Source organism: Mixophyes fleayi, chromosome 7, assembly GCF_038048845.1.
Source record: "Mixophyes fleayi isolate aMixFle1 chromosome 7, aMixFle1.hap1, whole genome shotgun sequence".
In the NCBI taxonomy this organism is placed as follows: domain Eukaryota; kingdom Metazoa; phylum Chordata; class Amphibia; order Anura; family Limnodynastidae; genus Mixophyes; species Mixophyes fleayi.
The window spans coordinates 146,824,070-146,844,350 of NC_134408.1; the positions used below are offsets into that span (position 1 = coordinate 146,824,070).

General features: G+C 42.7%; 1 protein-coding gene across 8 annotated transcripts in view; it reads left to right on the forward strand.

The window, feature by feature from the left end:
• The first annotated feature begins 852 nt into the window (after nucleotides 1–852).
• The window catches only part of TNS1 (tensin 1), a 322,456-nt gene continuing 303,027 nt past the window's right edge, over nucleotides 853–20,281 (forward strand). For 7 of the 8 annotated variants that reach the window (XM_075181085.1, XM_075181083.1, XM_075181087.1 and 4 more), the window contains exon 1: nucleotides 853–1,118. In XM_075181085.1, coding sequence (XP_075037186.1) covers nucleotides 1,084–1,118 — 35 coding nt within the window. In that variant the 5' untranslated portion in view covers nucleotides 853–1,083. The remainder of the gene's footprint in view (nucleotides 1,119–20,281) is intronic. The other variant, XM_075181091.1, reaches the window with a different exon arrangement.

A 20,281-nucleotide genomic window follows, 5' to 3' on the forward strand; every position in this document is an offset into this window, starting at 1 on the left:
GTGAGTGCACTTGCAGAGGGGTGTGTGAGTGCACTGGCAGAGGGAAGTGTGTGAGTGCACTGGCAGAGGGGGGTGTGTGAGTACATTGCAGAGGGAAGTGAGTGCACTGGCAGAGGGGTTTGTGAGTACACTGGCAGAGGGGTGTGTGTGAGTGCACTTGCAGAGGGGTGTGTGAGTGCACTGGCAGAGGGAAGTGTGTGAGTGCACTGGCAGAGGGAAGTGTGTGAGTACATTGCAGAGGGAAGTGAGTGCACTGGCAGAGGGGTTTGTGAGTACACTGGCAGAGGGGTGTGTGTAAGTGCACTTGCAGAGGGTTGTGTGAGTGCACTGGCAGAGGGAAGTGTGTGAGTACATTGCAGAAGGAAGTGAGTGCACTGGCAGAGGGGTTTGTGAGTACACTGGCAGAGGGGTGTGTGTGAGTGCACTTGCAGTGGGGGGTGTGTGAGTACATTGCAGAGGGAAGTGAGTGCACTGGCAGAGGGGTGTGTGTGAGTGCACTTGCAGAGGGAAGTGTGTGAGTGCACTGGCAGAGGGGGGTGTGTGAGTACATTGCAGAGGGAAGTGAGTGCACTGGCAGAGGGGTTTGTGAGTACACTGGCAGAGGGAAGTGTGTGAGTGCACTGGCAGAGGGGGGTGTGTGAGTACATTGCAGAGGGAAGTGAGTGCACTGGCAGAGGGGTGTGGGTGCACGTGCAGAGGGGTGTGCGGGTACACGTGCAGAGGGGTGTGTGGTGGGTACACTGCAGGTTAGGGAACATCTCTGAGCCCCTGTGACTTCCTGACGAGCGGGAGGAGGAGCAGAGACAATAACAAGCCAGTTCCCGAGCAGCCCCCTCCGCCCTCCTCTCCCCAGTGCAGCGTCTCCATCAGACAGAGATATGAGGAGCCCCCGGCAGCCTCCCGGGCTCTGACCCGGTCACCTCCTGTCCCTGCTCCGGGCTGTGACCCGGTCACCTCCTGTCCCTGCTCCGGGCTGTGTGTGTGGGGAGTGGGACGGGTCAGCCCACCTGCTGCCCGTCTGCATGGGATGTACCGTGAGCTTCATCTGCTGTGAAGAGGACCCGATGTCTGCGGAGCCCGGACATGAGCCCAGCATGGAGGAGAAGCCCCTCTGTAAGGTGAGGTCCAGGGGTCTCACTCACCTGCAGCTAATATCTGTCAGTGTCACTGGGGAAACCTCACATAATATATAAACCTGTCTCATCCATCCCAGATATTAGTTATTTCTGTCACTACCTCAACTTTTACTTTATTTTCCCTCTCAATTTATTTAATTTGTTTTTGTGTTTTTTATCTTGTACTTGTGGGATTATGGCTGCAAGACTGAGATCTGGGCAGGTTGAGACAAACACTACTTTGTTTTTGTTTCTTTAGATTAGAAGTAGGCATCCTGTGGCTCTCCAGTGGCTGTGGGACTACAAGCTCCAGCATGTCCTGCCTAAACAGTCTGCTAGGACTTGTAGTTCCACTATGGCGAGAGCCGCAGGCTGCTAATCTCTGAGGACAGACCTGCTTGTCTGGAAAATATAGAATTGACATAGTATTATTTTCCAATAACTTTATAGAAGGTTACTTGACTGTGGAATTTAGTGAATGTTATTTAGGAATATCAACACCACTTAATCTGTACTCACTGATGTAAGAAAATTAGAAATAACTGAGATGAAATAATATTTTTCCCTATTAACAAGGCTGAGTTGCTCATACGTGTCTGGTAAAGATTGAGGACAATTGTTTATGTGACAGAATTTGTTTGTAAGTCTTCAATAAAAGATTTCTGGAGGGAAATGTTGATTATACGACAGGGCGTTTGTACAATTAAGCGATGCGTCTACACACTGTTTAATAATCCCCTCAAGAGAATGAATATAAATATACTGTATTGTTCTGCACTCGTGAAGCAGGAATCTTGTATCCCTACGTTGTAGTCATGCCTCATTCCCAGCAGGTATTTGTAGATATGTTATATAAAGGTCTGGAAGATTGCTGAAATGGATCACAAAAATACAGATGACTGTATATTCAACTATTATAAAAGTTTTATTCCATATTTCGAGCAAGATAATGCTGTAAGAACGACTGTGATGTGAACCCCGCTTTACGTGGTCCAACAGAGTGCATTAAAGCTGCGCTCCCAGGTAAGGTGAAAGAAAATCAGCCTACCCAGGGCGCCCCTCATCGGATTGGGGGCTGCTTTTTTTTTCTTGTAGGGGCGCCATTGTTTGTGTCACAGCCCAAGTCGAAAGCGGGGGCTGTATTAAGCTATGAAGGGGGTGTGACTGCATTGGACCAATTACAAATTGCGATCACTGAAACTGCAGTTTCTTATTGGTCCACCCTCTCACGCCCCTCTCTGTAGCGATTTTAAAGTGGCGAATGAAAAAGGTTTGCGGGTGCTAGAGCTCCGAAACCGAGGAACCCCTAGATAAACTGTCTTAGCACGCAGTTCCTGCAGGGCTTATTTATGAAAAAGCAGTTTCCGCATAGTTTAGGCATTTTTAAGTGTTCATTTAAGAACAGCCTAAGGCAAGAAATATTGAAAATTCTGTTCGAAGCAAGATATATATTAAGGAGATTGATCTATTAAGAGATATACTGTATATGTAAGAGGCTGTATTTGCAGAAATCAGCATTAATGAGAAAAAGCATCTGATGATAGAAATATATGTAAAGAGAATTATCTATGAAGCCGAAGCATCTGTGAGGAGAAACATCATTTTGAGTAAAACAACCCTCTAGGAAAAGAAACAGTGAGGAAAGCAGTATTGGTATAATCATACCATGGTTCTTGTGAGTAAACCTGAGAAAATAACATATCTTTATATGACATAAGCCCAAAGTGAAAAGGAGATATGAATTTAACACCTGCATCAGTATAAATAATTATTACAAAGACTGTGATATAGATCCATTCAAGATATCATCTGCATCAGTATATATGTTTTTTTCAGAGACTGTGATATAGATCCATTCAATATATTATCTGAGTCATTAGAAATACTTATTTCAGAGACTGAATTATATATATTAAATTATTATATCATCTGCATTGTTAGTGATATGGAATTCAAATATATATATATACAAATATATATAAAATGTATATATAACAAAGTGAGAAGTAGCTACTAATGGTTTTATAAGTACACCAACGACAGTGAGGATGAAGAGGGGCAGACAGTGAGGATGAAGAGGGGCAGGCAGTGAGGATGAAGAGGGGCAGGCAGTGTGTGGATGAAGAGGGGCAGACAGTGAGGATGAAGAGGGGCAGATAGTGTGCGGATGAAAGAGCACAGTGTAAAGGTGAATGGGCACAGAGTGTGTGGATGAAGGGGCACAGTGTAAAGGTGAAGGGGCACATAGTGTGTGGATGAAGGGGCACAGTGTAAAGGTGAAGGGGCACAGTGTGATGATTTTTGTACATGTTGTTTTGCTTGATCTTATGCCTCTTAATATTACCTGTACATTATTTTTTGACAAATATAATTGAAAAAAATATATAAAAATATTCTTTTCCCTTGGATTTATGTATATTATTTTTGCAAACAACTTACTAACTATTTCTGTCCTGACCTGAATACTTATTACATTATTTTGACTCAAATACTTAAAAAATAGGACCAATTATTTTGGAGGAGTGCCTTGAAAAAATTATGGAGACTCTAAGGGTGCCGCGAACTGAAAAAGTTCGAGAACCACTGCTTTAACCAAAGGCTACGGACTGATGTCAATAGTCAGATTTCTAACTTAATGGCAAGATTCACATATTTCCCAACAGCTATATTATCTGTATAAATCTATTGTAGTTTTCTGAAGTCAGCGGAACAATCGCTCATGACTAGATATAATTTGACACAGGTCTCTTCTTGTAAAATCTGGTTACAATAACAGTCTGAATTATTTAAGATTTTTTTATGTGCCGATTCTGTTATATGATGGGAAGCAGAGCCCATCGCACTGCACCCCACCCTTCATTTTTGCAGTATCTGGGTGGGATCGTTTATTGTAATGGAAACTTTACTTTACTGTTAACCATTACACTTGTTCTCCAGATGTCTCCAGACTTGGGTCATCTGCTGTTGGACTACATCTCTCAACGTGCTCTGATTACCCACCAGCCACAAATATTACAGAAATTGTGGTTTTCGCTGGGGGGTATTTAATGCAAACCCGGCAATGTCTGAAGACACAAAAGAAGATATTCAATATATACCAGAGTTGGTTGCCATAAGTGTAATGATATAAAATGAATATATTTATGGAATGTTTAATTGGGTTATGTTATATAAATCAATATCAAATCTTGGCTTTGTCAGATGGATGTCTGTACTTTCTTTTCTTTTAAGAATTTTGTCTGAACTTTATTTTGTTACTGTATAATTATTTTTATAGGGTCAACCCCAAAACTAAACATATTACATAAATGACAACGTTTTGCTTTCCGGCGATACGGTGGTTGTCAAAGATCTCCCTCTAATGGTTCTGCTTCCACCATATCGCACATCAAGGGGACCTACAGATCCTCCTAGTAAGTAAAACTATATATTTTAGTTTAGGTTAACTAATTCCAACCAAATATTGATAGGTTTGAATGTAATTAGCCTTTAATGTATCTGGATCTTGGTGTTGGGAATCATCACACAGCTTAGTGCCAGTCACTTTGTAAGAGAACATTTAGCAAAAGCTGTGTGCCAGGTCTTAAGTGTGTTAGTTACAAGTCTATTAGGATTAATATAGCATAATTTAGAGTTATACCAGAGTTAAACAGGAGATAAAAAGGAGGAAAACGCTCTACCCGATATCACTGCTACAGGAGGACAAAATCCAACACTCCTCTGAGTCCTCGTACCCTCCACCTCAATCATCTGCCTTGGACACTCCTTACTGATCTGCTAGCATTAGTGATACGATCACTTGTGATTTAATGAACCACTTGTAAACCTTGACACTCATTTAAATTCTACAATCTGTTCATCTGTATTATCATATTGTTCTACCCACAGTATGGTAACTTCTTCCCATGTCTATCCACTCCCCTCCTACCTCTCTTCCCTTGTTCTCCTCTTCCACACTCTCCCAACCCAATATCCTCACCTGCTTCAAGCCAACTTCCTACCAGTCCGACTGTGTAGCCTCCATCTCCTCCTCTGCTCCCCACCTGGACTGCTAAGCTTAATGCCCTTTAGTTTATATTGTTTCACTACCCCCTCCCTCTAGAATGTAATCTCTCATGGGCCGAGTCCTCAGCCTAATGTCTCATGTCCGTCTAGTCTGTATCTTCCTTGTTTGACTGATGCTGAAATGTTTCTGCATGCAATATGTTCTGTTAATTGCATCCATGCATGTATTACGGAATCTGTGCATGTGCAACAAGCAATGGGGGTAAGACCCCTTCCACCACTGCTGTCTAAATGCAATGCCAGTGTGTTACCTGAGTTTTATACACTGATATAAAGTTATTTATTTGTCATAGTTAGAGGGGTTGTCTGGTCTGTGGTGAAGTTATGCTTTTTAGCCACTTGGCTTCTGTTTCCAGCACTTGGTCCAGCTGCATAAACAGCTTGCAAGGTAGAACATCGTCAGCAAGGCTAGGTGGGGGATGCGAACTGCTGACTGTGCGGGGAAGCTGATTGGACAGGTTGCGGTAGCCAATCAGGTTGCTGCATACATTGCATACCCCAATCATAACTAGAATAACTGGTACAGTCCATTGTTTGTGACAGAGTTCCTAGCATAGGGTAGTGCAAATTTAAGAATAATTCCAAGACATTTTTTCGTTTGTTGATGGGATCACAGCTCAGCGTTCTTGATGCTCATATGACAATGCCAGTTACAACCTCTCCACTTTGATGCAGATAGTGTTGCTTATGCTGCCAAACATCGAAACAGAAACATCTTTTGTTAGCTTTTATCAGTCTTTGATAAAGTCATGCAGATTTCCTGCACTGGTTTTAGCTGTTTTTCAACCAGAATCTAATACCAGCAGATCTATCTACATATCACGCTCGTCTAATCTGTCTATAAGCTCATTAGGCCATTATTCAGGACCTGTTAAATCGTCCTCTTACAATCCTACAGAGCTATTGGCATATTTTTCTGTTCCATTTGTGGTTATGCAATTCTGTATTTTCTATAACTGCATTATTCTATAACTCTGAGGTCAGTGGTTTCAAGGATAAGCCAACCAATCAGATCCTCTGTGAGTGGGACACAATCTGGTCACGGGAAATTGGAGTGATTAAACTATTAGCTAATTGGATTATTCGCCGCCCTTCCTCTGTCTCTCACACTGACCCCCACAGCTGAGCACAAGACAGTCAGTGAATTACTGTGCTCCGAAAATGACATTTATACTCTTATTACTTATGAATGAAACTGAACGACCAATTTCACCTCTAAAATGAAAATATGTGTCTGCGGTAAAGCCAGTAGTGTCACAGTGACTCAAACGGGGCTTCAGCTTCCTGTAATGGGGAGTGGAGAGGAGAATCTGTCTCCTCCCTCGCACATGTGGAGACACCGGAGATTAAGTGGAAATATTAATAATAAGAGAAACAAAAACAATTGCAACAAATTATTATGCATAAAATACTATTTTCCTGCTGCATATTATTATCCAAATAAGCAAGGAGTGCCAACAAATTGCGCAAGGTGATATTAGAGTACATGAAAGCCTTACATAATCAGGGATGATTAATGAACACCCTGTCCAGGGCTTACAAAGATATTAATTAATTAGAGAATATAAATTCATGGTAACACACGCCCTAACCCCCAGGCACCACTTATTTACTTTCATTAGTTTAATTGCTCTGGCATGATGAATATCTGGTAGGATGCGGTGGGCAACAGCAGACTCACCTGTTTCTAAATTACCATGGGCTAACTCTGAACTTACTGCAGGTACAAGTACACCCCATTTAGTTACAGTGTACCTGTCACCTAGACACAGTGGATACAGCCATTAGTTAATATTCATGAGAGTGCAGCCTATCTAGTCCCTAGGAGGCAGTGACCTCCAATGAGGCACCAACATTGGAAAAAGAAAAACATTAAATATCTCCAAATGCTGCATGAAAATATGGTTATATTGATCAATAAATGTCCTACTCAATATTATATCTCCCAATATAATACCTGCCAACATTCCTGACTGTAAAAGAGAGATAATTTAGGTCTGATCCACTCACACCCAAATATGGCAAGGCCACACCCTTTTCCAAGAAAGCCACACCCTTCTTTTTTAGGCCATAACCAAGGGTCTGTAGGCAGGTGTGTGTCATGATCAGATTTACCGCACACGCATAATTTTGTTTTAGATGCCAGAGAAGCTGTCAGTCACTCTGTTTGTTGTTAGAAAAGTTGTCAGTCAGTCTGTGTCTGCTCAGTTAGAGAAACTGTCCGTTACTGTTAGAGAAGCGGTCAGTAAGTGGTGTATTGGCAAAATTACTATTTAGAGGCGGATGAGCATAGCTCCTGCCAAGAATAATCTTCAATTTACGTTCAGTACCGGACAGAGTAGAGATTTTTGGAATAGAACTTATCTCTTGATTTGTGTTATAGATTACATACAAGATACAGGAGTCATAAAGTTGTATGTAAAAGTTTGGCCACCACTGGTCACATTACATATTTCACTGAATCTTTAAGTATAAAGAAGGTAACGTAACCTCTGCAGGGCACAATCTTAAACATGACTTATTTCTACCATATTTATTATTTATTTGCTACATTTAACACAAAAATAAATAAAACTAGCGTGCAAAAGTTTAGGCTTCCTGTTGCACATTTACTGTCGTACTTTTTTCAGTTTGTTAAATTCAGCAAATAAATGTGAATTAAAAAAAATATGCAGCAATACAGTGTGTCCTGTTTCAGTTAGTACCCTGTAGAGGTTATGTTAACTCCTTGTCACTTACTTTATCTAAATGGTAATCTGCATTTGTAACCATTATAAATCTGTTATTCACAAGCAGTACTGAAAATGAATGTAATATTGTGCAGACACCATCTATAGGAAGACCATCTGGCCGAGAACTAAAATGTGATTAGTTTCACGATGGTGCATCCCCGGGGGGGGGGGGGGGGGGGGCCGGAGCAGTATTTTGCTAAGAAACCAATCTTTTATAATGTCGTTACACATCAAAAGGTTATTATGCCTTTTTAAACATATTGCTTTGGCATATAGATGGCTAATTGCACGTTAATTAGATTGTAAGATCCCAGAAGCGCGTTCATTGTGTTGACATGGAGGCAGCAGATGGAGCTAATACATAAAGCAGCGCCATTTCTTGTTATCAGCGCAACACCGACAGGTGCTTCACTTCTGTGCCTCCGGGACGCTGGAACACCGTAGACTTCAAACCTTATTCTGGAAAATACTGAAAGTGAAATGATTAAAAAAAGATGACAAGAATAATGTACTGGCAAGGCATTCTGGGATCTGTAGTTCCACAACAAATAAAAAGTATCTCTCAACCAAACCTCATGTATGGGGTACAGTTTTTGCCTGAGAAACTTTGTTATTCATGTGGAAATCCACCTTGGTTAAATGTCTGTTATCGTACACAACGGTTTCACAATAGAAAGCTCATTATTTCGATGTGTATTTAGACCTGGATTACTATGAGTCGGGGGAGGGGGGGGGGTATATTTACTAAACTGCAGGTTTGAAAAAGTAGAGATGTTGCCTATAGCAACCAATCAGATTCTAGCTGTCATTTTCTTAGTGCATTCTACAAAATTACAGCTAGAATCTGATTGGTTGCTATAGGCAACATCTCTACTTTTTCAAACCTGCAGTTTAGTAAATATACCTCTGGGACTGCATGTGAATACTCCGGTTACGTATAGGCTTCCCTGTCCTCACTGAGACATCCAGTAATGTGATAGAGGTAGGTGAGATTTTAGTCTTCGGCCAGGCAGGAGTTCAGGAGTGTATTTGTGATCTCCAAGTACCCAACTGTCACTAATTGACAGAGAAACGACCAGGGTGGGACAAAACTCTCATCTTGCTCAATACATAATAACATGATGTATATTAAAAGAACATTTCTGCAGAAAATAACGTAAGGCTTAATTCAATTGTTTTTCTATATAGTAGCATCTTGAAGGCGATCTATGCCTGGGGAATTTTCAAGACAATGATTGATTTGACTCCTCTCCACTGTACTGCTGATTTGGGGAAAAATGGCCTGGGCGGTGGATGGATTTTTAGGGCAAAGGACATCCTAAGTGTGCCCTAGTTTTCCATTAAGGAAAATGTTGAACCCTATCAAAAGTTGGTACAAAATCAAATCTTATACCTGCCAAGTAGCACTGTATTGTGCCGAGGAAATGGGGCGTAGATGGCTAATACAGTCCTTTAGGGCAGTGGGTCTCTGCGGTTTGAACTAGCCCATATGAATGGTTCTAAATGTTGGGAATTTTTCAGCCAGTTCATCCGATGTTTCTGGGGTTCACTGACCTCCATAGAGGACTGAAATAATTTAGGATTTCAGTTGTTCCGGATAAAAGTGTAGTTGGCTTGTGACAGCAAACACTGTGTGTGTAGTCATCAGTCAATCCACTAATGGGAGTCGAGCATTCTCCTTGGCTGTCGGTCTGTCGGATCTGTCCAATTTGGATACAGATCTGGTCATTTGGCAGTCAGGTTGGAAGCCAGATGTAAACGTTGTTGGCTTCTTTAAAGCTAACAAACCACCAGCAGATCCGGCTGTTTACCTGAATCAACAGATATATCTGGGGTCATTTTGATGTTCACAAGCCCCTTGTTCGTGGGTTCTATGACATTGCTCGGAGCTATTTAGATTTCAGCTGTTCGTATTGTATAGTTATTAATAACTAAGCTTTTAAATCTCTTCACATTCAACAGAATGAAGGAAAACAGAGAGGAAACCATTGACATTACAGGGTCATATAAAGCAGAGCGATATTAGTTTATTGCCAGTTACAGGAATACGTTTCCCTGTGCACCAATGAATGTAACGTGAAAGTACAATTGCAGCTAGATCTGAAGCTGTTGCTGTAGGAATCTGCGTTATCTTTAGCTAGCTGAGTTTTTGTACAGCTCCTCATAAGCGCTTACAGATGAAACCTTGGATGGCTGCCATCTTTAAATGGTCCCTGGAAACTGTTGAAGGCTGTTCTCACTCTCCCTCTCACATCCAGATATAGGTTTATTCCTTTCTCAGCTAGAGAGATCTGCCTGGTTCTACATCACCGCCTCTCGTCAGGGGCTCAGCTGACAAGTTTCACCATTTGTCCAAACCTTTGCTCTTCCTGCACCTCTTCCCTTAAAGGCTTCCCCCTTACAAGCTAACGTCTGCATTTGCGCAGAGAGCGCTAAAAGGAGCAGCATATTAACCAGTGCAAGTCCAATCGCATCACGTCTTTCTCAGTCGATCGCTGTCAAAATACATATAGCGATAGGTGTAAAGAGCCACGGTAACACAGGGAGCGGCCCAATCCCGTTAAAGCTGCGGTGACAACAGTCAAATAATTTGCAGCTTGTGATTGGTCCTCCCTCCACCTCCCTTTTAAAGCAGTGCATTAGAAGGAGCATGTTATAAAAAAAGAAATAATAAAAATCAGTAGGTGGTAGTGTAGCTTTAAGGTGGAACTACACCCAAACAAAAAATATAATACAAGTTTTAATTTTTTATTTTTTTTTTAGAAAAAGTCAGAGATGGGCAGCACAGTGGCTCAGTGGTTAGCACTTCTGCCTCACAGCACTGGGGTCATGAGTTCGATTCCCGACCATGGCCTTATCTGTGAGGAGTTTGTATGTTCTCCCCGTGTTTGCGTGGGTTTCCTCCGGGTGCTCCGGTTTCCTCCCACACTCCAAAAACATACCGCTAAGTTAATTGACTGGTATAAAAAATTGACCCTAGTCTCTGTCTGTCTATCTCCCTCTTTGTCTGTCTGTGTCTGTGTGAGTGTGTGTCTATATTAGGGAATTTAGACTGTAAGCTCCAATGGGGCAGGGACTGATGTGAATGAGTTCTCTGTACAGCGCTACGGAATTTGTGGCGCTATATAAATAAATGATGATGTTGATGATGATGGATATTGGTTTTGGGCCAGAGGGCTACCTTGGGCTGGGTCACTGGACAATGTTCCTAATAGGCTTCTGATCCGAGTCTCACCCTTGGGGCCCACTTCCCTCCCTCCATTTGTCAAGAAAACCCACCAAAAAATGTGTTAGACCGAAGCTTAGGTTGCCTAATGGACGATGCAGGACTAGGATGGAATGAATCCATAATATGAGACGACAGAATGATGCTATAATTCCATAACCCTCATATTTCCCTCTTATTACAGAATACACGTTGCAGCCTTATATAAATAAATGATTATGCAGCGTTTATCCGGCAATGGGGAACTTGTCCACCAGGTTGCGCCCTACTGGTGAGGTTTGGACCTCACACTTCTATACAAGTCACCTTGGACTTCAGTTTTTCCTCTGGGTTCTTATCTCCTAATGTCACAAGTTCAGTGAGTGAAAGCTCGACGCCCCTCCTTAACTCTCTCGTCTCCCCCTTTACCTAAGCCCCAGTCTGTTGTGTTGTTTTTAAGGCTCATTGGTTCCCAGGAATTGCAGCTTATCCATAGGGGTGCTTCATAGCTGTAGCTCCTGGCCTTGTTGTCACTGCGTTGATTGGCAGAAAAGAACACACAGTACTTTCATGTTTGTAGGAACATGTGTCTGAATATTCATGCTGTGAGCCGAGAGTCTTACTTAAAGGAATATACACCACACTCAGGAACTCGATTAAAAAAAAGTAATGAACTCCTACTATAAAACTCCCATGTATAAAATATCTGCCTCTACGTGTGATAATGTGTTTTACACTGACTTAAACCAGTTTTGTAACCTTAGCCTGATATGCTGGGAGCTGTAGTGACGAGCTCTCTAAAGGTGTCTTCTTCCTAAATACTGAGAGGAAAAATAACTGTATTATATCGGAAATTCTCTTCTTTGCTTTTGTCAAATTGCTACTGTAAGCTCTTAAATTAAGAGAAAAGGCCGCACATATGTTTGGTAACAGAGCTGTTTACTCACTATTATGTGTATATATATATATATATATATTATATATATAAAACCTGTTATATTACACAGCACCAGACAAAGAATGTCATCATTCACTGTCTCATTGGAGCTTACAATCATAAATTTATATAGCACCACTAATTCTGCATTGCTGTAGTCCCTGCCCCATTGGAGCTTACAGTCTAAATTCCCTAACACACACACACCAAGGTCAATTTATTAGCATACTATTATGTTTTTGGAGTGTGTTAGGATACACACGCAAACATGTGGAGAACATACAAACTCCACACAGATAGGGTCTTGGTTGGAATTGAACCCATGAACTCAGCGCTGTGAGGCAGCAATGATGTAACTTTCTGAACAGAAAACCCGCGGTGTTGTACAGCGAGGACGCGCTCAGTCAGCGTAACCTTAAAGCATATAGAGAACACCGTGCCCCTGTCATACCAGAGCGATATCACTATGAAAAATAGGCATGCATTAGTTCGACAATGGTCTTGTTCGTGGGTGGAGCCAGACTCTGACAACCAGTTCAGTGAGGTAGGCCGCCATGTTGAGTGTGGTGGATGGGAGGTAACTTTGTACATTTTTAGAAATTTGTTCAGAAGGCAATTTTTGCAAAGAATCATTCTGATGTTTTTATTCTCAATCTTGTGTACATTGCCACTTTAAATGAAGTAAATAAGTATATGTCTCATATACACAGCGGTGGCGACCATTTTATGGGCTGATCCAATATTTGTCAGAACACAGCGTATCGTTTAATGAGTAACTAGTGACATCACTGGAGGAGCACATGAGGCAATAGTCCCAATATTCATGGGTATGTAGTCCATCCTAAGGACCAGTGACATCACTGAGGCGTTCTTGAGGCACGTAAATGGAGGTAACCATTTTTGTGGGTGTCATCAACATTTGATTGCAGCTTTTCCGTTCATTAGGAACCAGTGACAATTGGTATAAATCACAGAATGCTGCCTCCCCACTTCAGTGATATTCTTAGTGGATTAATAGGGTGAAAGTTGGTTTAGACCACAAAATGGCTGCTTCCACGGTGTGCCGACATCTGTTACACTTTAAGCACTGTCGTGTGGCAGAGATTCAGTCATTCTTTTGGCTTTCGCTTTTTTTTACGGCCAGAGAAAAGCAAAGAGCTTAAAAGAACCTGCTTGACACCACCCTAAAATAATTGTAATTCCATGTGTGATGTGTGGGAGGCTGATTTTTTCTTGTGTTTTGGCTTCGGTGCTATGGATGCCTTAAGTTTTTTTTTCATACTCTTTTGGTCCTAATGAGTCACAGCTACTCCAAACTCCCTTCAGTCTGGTCTACGATAAGTTCACCAATATCTTATACGATTCTATTTAAAGTAAAAGTTAAACACAGCAATAAACATCCTAATATCATCAATTCACTAGGATTGAATTTTGGCTCATCTCCTAAAATGGCTGCCTGCCTCAGTGTTGTCACTGTTCCCTCGTTCTCATGGATTACACAATGGCTGCCTGCCTCAGTGATGTCACTGTTCCCTCATTCTCATGGATTACAAAATGGCTGCCTGCCTCAGTGATGTCACTGTTCCCTCGTTCTCATGGATTACACAATGGCTGCCTGCCTCAGTGATGTCACTGTTCCCTCATTCTCATGGGTTACAAAATGGCTGCCTGCCTCAGTGATGTCACTGTTCCCTCATTCTCATGGATTACAAAATGGCTGCCTGCCTCAGTGATGTCACTGTTCCCTCATTCTCATGGATTACAAAATGGCTGCCTGCCTCAGTGATGTCACTGTTCCCTCATTCTCATGGATTACAAAATGGCTGCCTGCCTCAGTGATGTCACTGTTCCCTCATTCTCATGGATTACAAAATGGCTGCCTGCCTCAGTGATGTCACTGTTCCCTCATTCTCATGGATTACATAATGGCTGCCTGCCTCAGTGATGTCACTGTTCCCTCATTCTCATGGATTACATAATGGCTGCCTGCCTCAGTGATGTCACTGTTCCCTCGTTCTCATGGATTACAAAATGGCTGCCTGCCTCAGTGATGTCACTGTTCCCTCGTTCTCATGGATTACAAAATGGCTGCCTGCCTCAGTGATATCACTGGTCCCTCGTTCTCATGGAGTACAAAATGGCTGCCCCCGCTAGAAGTTGGTGACAGGTGAACTAATTATATTTCCATAAATGTAGTGAGCGGTCAGTACTGCATTATCTTTATGCTGATTGCCAAAACAGTGTAATAGTTTTTTCGCCTCCGGAAAATACTGGTTTGTATTAGTAACTACCAGAGATAACACAATGCAGTGTCCTCTACTAATGTCCTGTATATTACAGGCCTGGTGCCAGAATGCACAAAAATGAGTTTAAATCCAATTTCCTGAGACGTGTGCCTCCGCAGTCCCCTAGTGAGACGCTCCCATATTTCTGTGCATGGGTTTGGATAAGGGTATCTCTGTGCTGTCCAGTTTTGTTATATCTGCCGTGCCCACGCCCGGGCCCCTCGTGCGATGATCGGCTAATCTCTGCGCCTGTGACTGTTATTGCTGTCTCGCTTGTGGTTTCAGCTGGCACACTCCTGACAGAGGAAGGACGATGGTGATAAGACGGGCATCGTGCCCATGATTAACCCCATGCCGGCCGCCGTACATATTGTCATTCCTTTTGCTCATTCTTATACAATACTCTGTTACGGGATTTACCCCTTGTTTGCCTCAGTGCTCTGAAATTCACAAAAATGGACGTAATTTACGGTATTTTTCCTGCCAGAGAGTAAAAATAATGACACTAATGAGACGCACACAGCGCCCTATGAATGGACCCTGTTACGTAAACGTGGAAGTCCATAAATTACCATGCCCAGGCAAATGTAAAAGATCCGTGGCCAGTGGCAGCGCCATAGGTGAAGCCCACCACCCTTGGCCATTGCATCCTCCACTCAAGCGTTGCACCCCGACCCAAATGCTGCTTATTACCTTAGCAGGTGGAAGTTAAGGGCGGCATCCTCTGCTCCTCAGCCTGGGAATGTGGCGCTGGGTTATGACATCATAGCTTGACGCCAGTCTTCAGTCTTAGCGCTGACCGGAGGAGACGACAGGTTCACACGTAAGAATCTGCCCTCTGCTTTTACTTTATATCGGCTTTCGGCGCTCCGTGTGATGTGATATTATGCATACTTGCCAAGTTTTCCTCATTGGCTTCAGGGAGATCCCGGGGTAGGTGGGCGTGCGGCGACGGGGCTTGATTAATCGCATAGTTTTGGCCCCGTCCCCTAAATGATTGTCACAATTTTGGCCAATTACAGCAGGGAGCAGGGCTAAGATGACGCAATATCTGTGTTGTTAAGTCCCGCCCCTTATCTATTGCGAGGGTGAAAACTGGGAGGTTGCCCTGCTCTCTCGGGAGCCCGGGAGGTGTCCCAGAAATGCGGGAGTCTCCCGGATATTCCAGGAGAGTAGGCAACTATGTGTTAAAGAAAAGCAGCTAATGAATCTCTAGAGACTGAAGTGTATTTTACATTTCTGTCTCCATTACTGAAGTCATGTTGTCTTAACTGTCAGTCTTTGGTTAAATCTTGGTCTCCATGAAAATGGCCACCTCCATAGGCATCAATACATGGACATAGGACACAATCTCTGAACCGTGCCATCATGCCACAGATGGCGAAGCCAACCACGTCTTGTACTGGCTCAGCATCAGGGAGAATGCCAGACTCTTCAGGGAGTGAGGGAGATCACCCCTATTTCAGGGAGTCTCCCTGACATTCAGGGAGAGTTGGCAAGTATGATGTTATGTCTTTCAGTGTTTTAAGCCCCTCCCTAACCATTGTTGCCTAATGGTAGCGCTGGCCCTGAAAACATCACTTTAATGTATAAGCACAGCTCTGGAATTGGGGGGTCCATCTAGGAGACAGATTTGTCCAGTCCTGGGTTACAAGTTGCAATTACTTAGAGTGTAGATGATAAACGTAGTTTTTGTGCAAAGATTATTTAAATTTAGAATGATGGGCGCTGACATTTTGCGGGGGGGGGGGGACGACGACCCTGGTTGAGAGGAATCACAGCTACTGCATAGCACATGTCCCGTGAATGGCTGTGATCTCCTACTAAATTGACTACTCAGTAGTTAGTTTTTCTAGCTGATGGAATATTTATTGCACTGACCATAATGGTCATGTCCAGTATTGGACACAGGATGGCGCCTCTGAGCTGCCGTGTTATCAGGTACAAAAACAAAGACGTTTTGGGAAGGATAAGTCTAGTTTTTTTGATTACTTTTTCTTTCTTTGTACAAATATGAATAATAGACTGAAAGGGTCTAGTTCATAACTATAAAGCCAAGTGTCACTGGTTTGATACCCTCTTAAGCAAACTGTATCTAACAGGTACCTGTTATGTCTGTCTCTATATTTTCAGGGGGCCCCCTCCGCTGTCACGGCGGGCTAATGTGCGATAGGTAAAACCTAACTCGTCCTTAATTTAAAATTCGGCTTTCTTCACACTCACCAACCTCCAATATTTATGTTTTCGAAACTTATCCCCACTTGACTTTTAAAATGGGTCACAGTAATCTTTGTCACTTATTTCATTGAACGAGCGCTACTGAGGCTGACGACGTGAAGGGGGAGAGGGCTGTCGCCGTCCCTGTCTCTCCTACTCGCTTATGCTCAAGCGCCCACCCAAGGATGACTCATTGTATTCAGCCTTTACCATGGGAATACGTCAAGATTAAAACCTTGCTACATTTTTCTTTCATGTTTTCTATTTACTTTGGAAAACAACTTGTCCCAAATTTTACAATGAATTTCAGTTTATACCTCTCACAGTCACGATTTTGCATGCCCCAAAATGTTGCGTTCCCCAAAAACCTGGTGCCCTTGGCTGCAGCCTAGTCAGTCTATTGGATAATCAGGCCCTAATGAAAATGACTGTCAAACATCACAGTATAAACTACAATTCAGTCTGAAACGCTGGAAAAACATGCATGCAGATTTTTGCTGCTTTCCTCTGATCTGCCATCTATATCGTTTTGTACAGAGCTGCAACAACGTAAGAAAACTACAGCCAATAGCAGGTCTGGCGATCTGTCAGTTTCTGTTGTATTGAGCGGCAAAGAGAGTTGGAGACCTCAAACTATTATATTTCTGTAATGAAGTGACGCCAAGGGGCAAATGTATCGATCTGAGAGTTCTCCAGCTTACAACCTGAATACTTGCTTATTTATATAAGAGATGGCAGCAGAAAATGTAATATGAATTTGCAAATAATCTTAATATGGAATAGGAAATATACTTTTTTTTCTAAATGTTGTTTCCGCAATGCAGCTTAGTACAGACAAACACGAATTATAACCTGAAATCTATATTGTGCTTTTTGTTTTGTTTTTTAAAAAACTGCTTTTTTGTGAAGATAAGATCCATATAAAATGACATTCTGAGGCTGAGTGACAGAGCGCTGTGTCCTGATCCGCTCTGCGAGATGTCAGCTTCTGTCACGTGTCTGTGCATCTTGTACCCAGCCCCAGGGGATGTCTCTTCCTCCTAATGAAGAGATAATGCCGCAGGGTTTATGAGAGGGTGACGACGGACAGACACCCACATGTGTTTATACCGCTGTCTAAAACCGCCGCCAGTGTCTCTAGATGACAGCTGGGTGACCTTACACAACGGGCTCTTCACATTCAGCGTAAACCTGACTTACAACTGATAACTCGTTTAATCCAGGCGTTTAAGTAAACCTTTTTTGGTCTCAACATATCGCTGTCGCCCGTTATTTCTTGTTTAGAGCTAATCATGTTTTTTTAAAAATGACCATGTAGGTGAATATTTAAATAGTTAAGCTGTTGGTTTAGGTTTATAAACTTCCTAAAAATCAGCATCAACGATGGAACGATGTCGGGCAAATGTGGAAGTGTGTACGCACTCACCACCAGCAGCATAGGCAGATATCTGTAGAGTGTACAGAGTCAGGATCTTTTCAGCAGATGGTTATGAGAGATGAAGATCACGGATCTGAAGGTAAATTGTGTAGGTGTGTACACAGGAATCAGCTGCTCATCGGGACTTTCAGTCGTTGGTGAAATCATAACAGAAATTGCATCTGCAGTAATAGTGTATACCCAGCGTAAGAGTCACGTACATTGCAGTAATTGTATGTCCTGAATCCATTTTCAGCCTATCAGTTCACCAGTAACTAGCGACGTCACTGCGGCATAAAGCGATAGGCTCAAATCTCAGTCCCCCACTTAACTGCCCTCCTTCCAGTCTCCCACCTACCCCCCTCCCACTCCTGCCCTACTTCCTGTCCCCCTCCTACCTCCCTCCTCATCGTTCTCCTCTTTCCCCCTCTCCGTCCCTGCCTCCGTTCTCCCCATTCCCTCCTCCTACCCTTGCGTCTCTGTCTGTTCTACCCTCCTCTTAGATTGTACGCTCCTTCGAGCAGGACCTCCTCTCCTCCTGTTCTCCACCACCTTAACTCTGCTCTCCAGCTCCTTGTCTCTTCCGTGAGGTCCTTCTGCCCTTCTACCCCTCTCTCTACTCCGCTGGGCTCTCACCTTTCATCTAGCTGTACTTTGAGCTTCCGAGTTACTGTGCTTTTTTGTTAACTGTACCGTGCTGTCTCACCTTGTACCGTGTTTCTGTCTGTCCCTGTACGGCGCTACGGATACCTAGTGGAGCCCTATAAATAAAAATTAATAATAATAATAATAATAATAATATTAACCCCACAAAATGTGTGTTTAAGTCTTGGGAGTGATTGCAGACTCCTGGGAAGACCACATTAAAGCCTCAGAGGACCATATTCAATGGTCATGACTTACACCATAGATAAGAACTGAAGAGGTGGGATGGAATTAGATATTATTATATTATTTAATCTTTCATTATTACTAAAACTCAGTTCCGTCTGTGTAATAGTAATAATTCCGTTCTGATTATCCGGTAGACTTCTGATTCCTCATCGGCAGCAGAATACAGGCAGTTTCTCATTGGATAACTGTTTTTTAGTTTAATTTTTTTACTTGTGATGTGTTCTGTGTTATGTACTATACGAAATGATTGCCGCCACCTACCCTACTTCTCAGGACATTGCTCTCGCAGTCGTCATTTTGTACGGGGGGCTCTCATTGTGTTCACCGTTCATTGAAGGTCAGTTGTTCTGTTTTGCCTCAGGATAATAATATTAGAAGGAAATGTGTGTTATGTCTCCGGCTGTCAGAAGCCTGGACGTCAACTTGTCACAGCATCACTGTCTCTGGCTTATTCGTATGTTCTCTAAGTTATGTTTTTAATGTTGTGCGTCTGTTGAAATATACAACAATTGTGTTAAAAGGACATTTTGCTGGGTGTACTTCTCCATATGGGACTTGGCCCCTCCTGTTTACATAAAATTTTAGCCCTGTACAAATTCCCTTCTGCTAAAGTTAGAGCAAACGGCATCTTATCTGACTCCTTTACCATCTATAACGGCACTCGGCAAGGCTGCCCACTATCCCCTCTGATATTTGTACTCTGTATGGAAGCCCTGGCCAGGGCGATTCGATCTAACCCAAACATCACGGGTCTGCAGATCGGTAAAGAAAACTACCGATTGGCCCTATTTGCAGATGACTTGCTTGCGATCATCACAAACCCTATCACATCATTACCTAACCCGATGTTAGAATTCTCTAAATTTGGCACTCTCTCCAACTTCAAAATAAATTTCTCTAAGTCAAATGCCCTTAACATCTCAGCCCCAGAACAATCAATAAAAGGCCTCAAATCAGCATTCCCATTTAAATGGCAGCCCTCACATTTACGTTATCTTGGGGTTTCTATCTCAAGGTCCAATGATCAGCTATTCCATCTGAATTTCCCCCCTCTCATAAATAAAATTAAAAAAGACTTGGCAGCCTGGTCGTCCTCCAAATTCTCTTGGTTTGGTAAAATGAACATTATAAAAATGAATGTTCTTCCCAAAATACTCTACCTGATGCAAGCACTTCCGATCATAATCCCTCAAAGATTCCTTGATAGTCTCCAGCGTTTGATACGCGAGTTTGTCTGGGGAGGTAGGAGACCCCGATTTAAGCATGCTCTCCTTTATAGGCGAAAACATCAAGGAGGGGCACAATTGCCAATGCTCCAGGGTTATCTTCAGGCAGTTTTTCTTAGCAGGATAGTGGACTGGACCAGAGGGGGTGACCTCAAACAATGGGTGGTTATTGAGAATGAACTTATCAC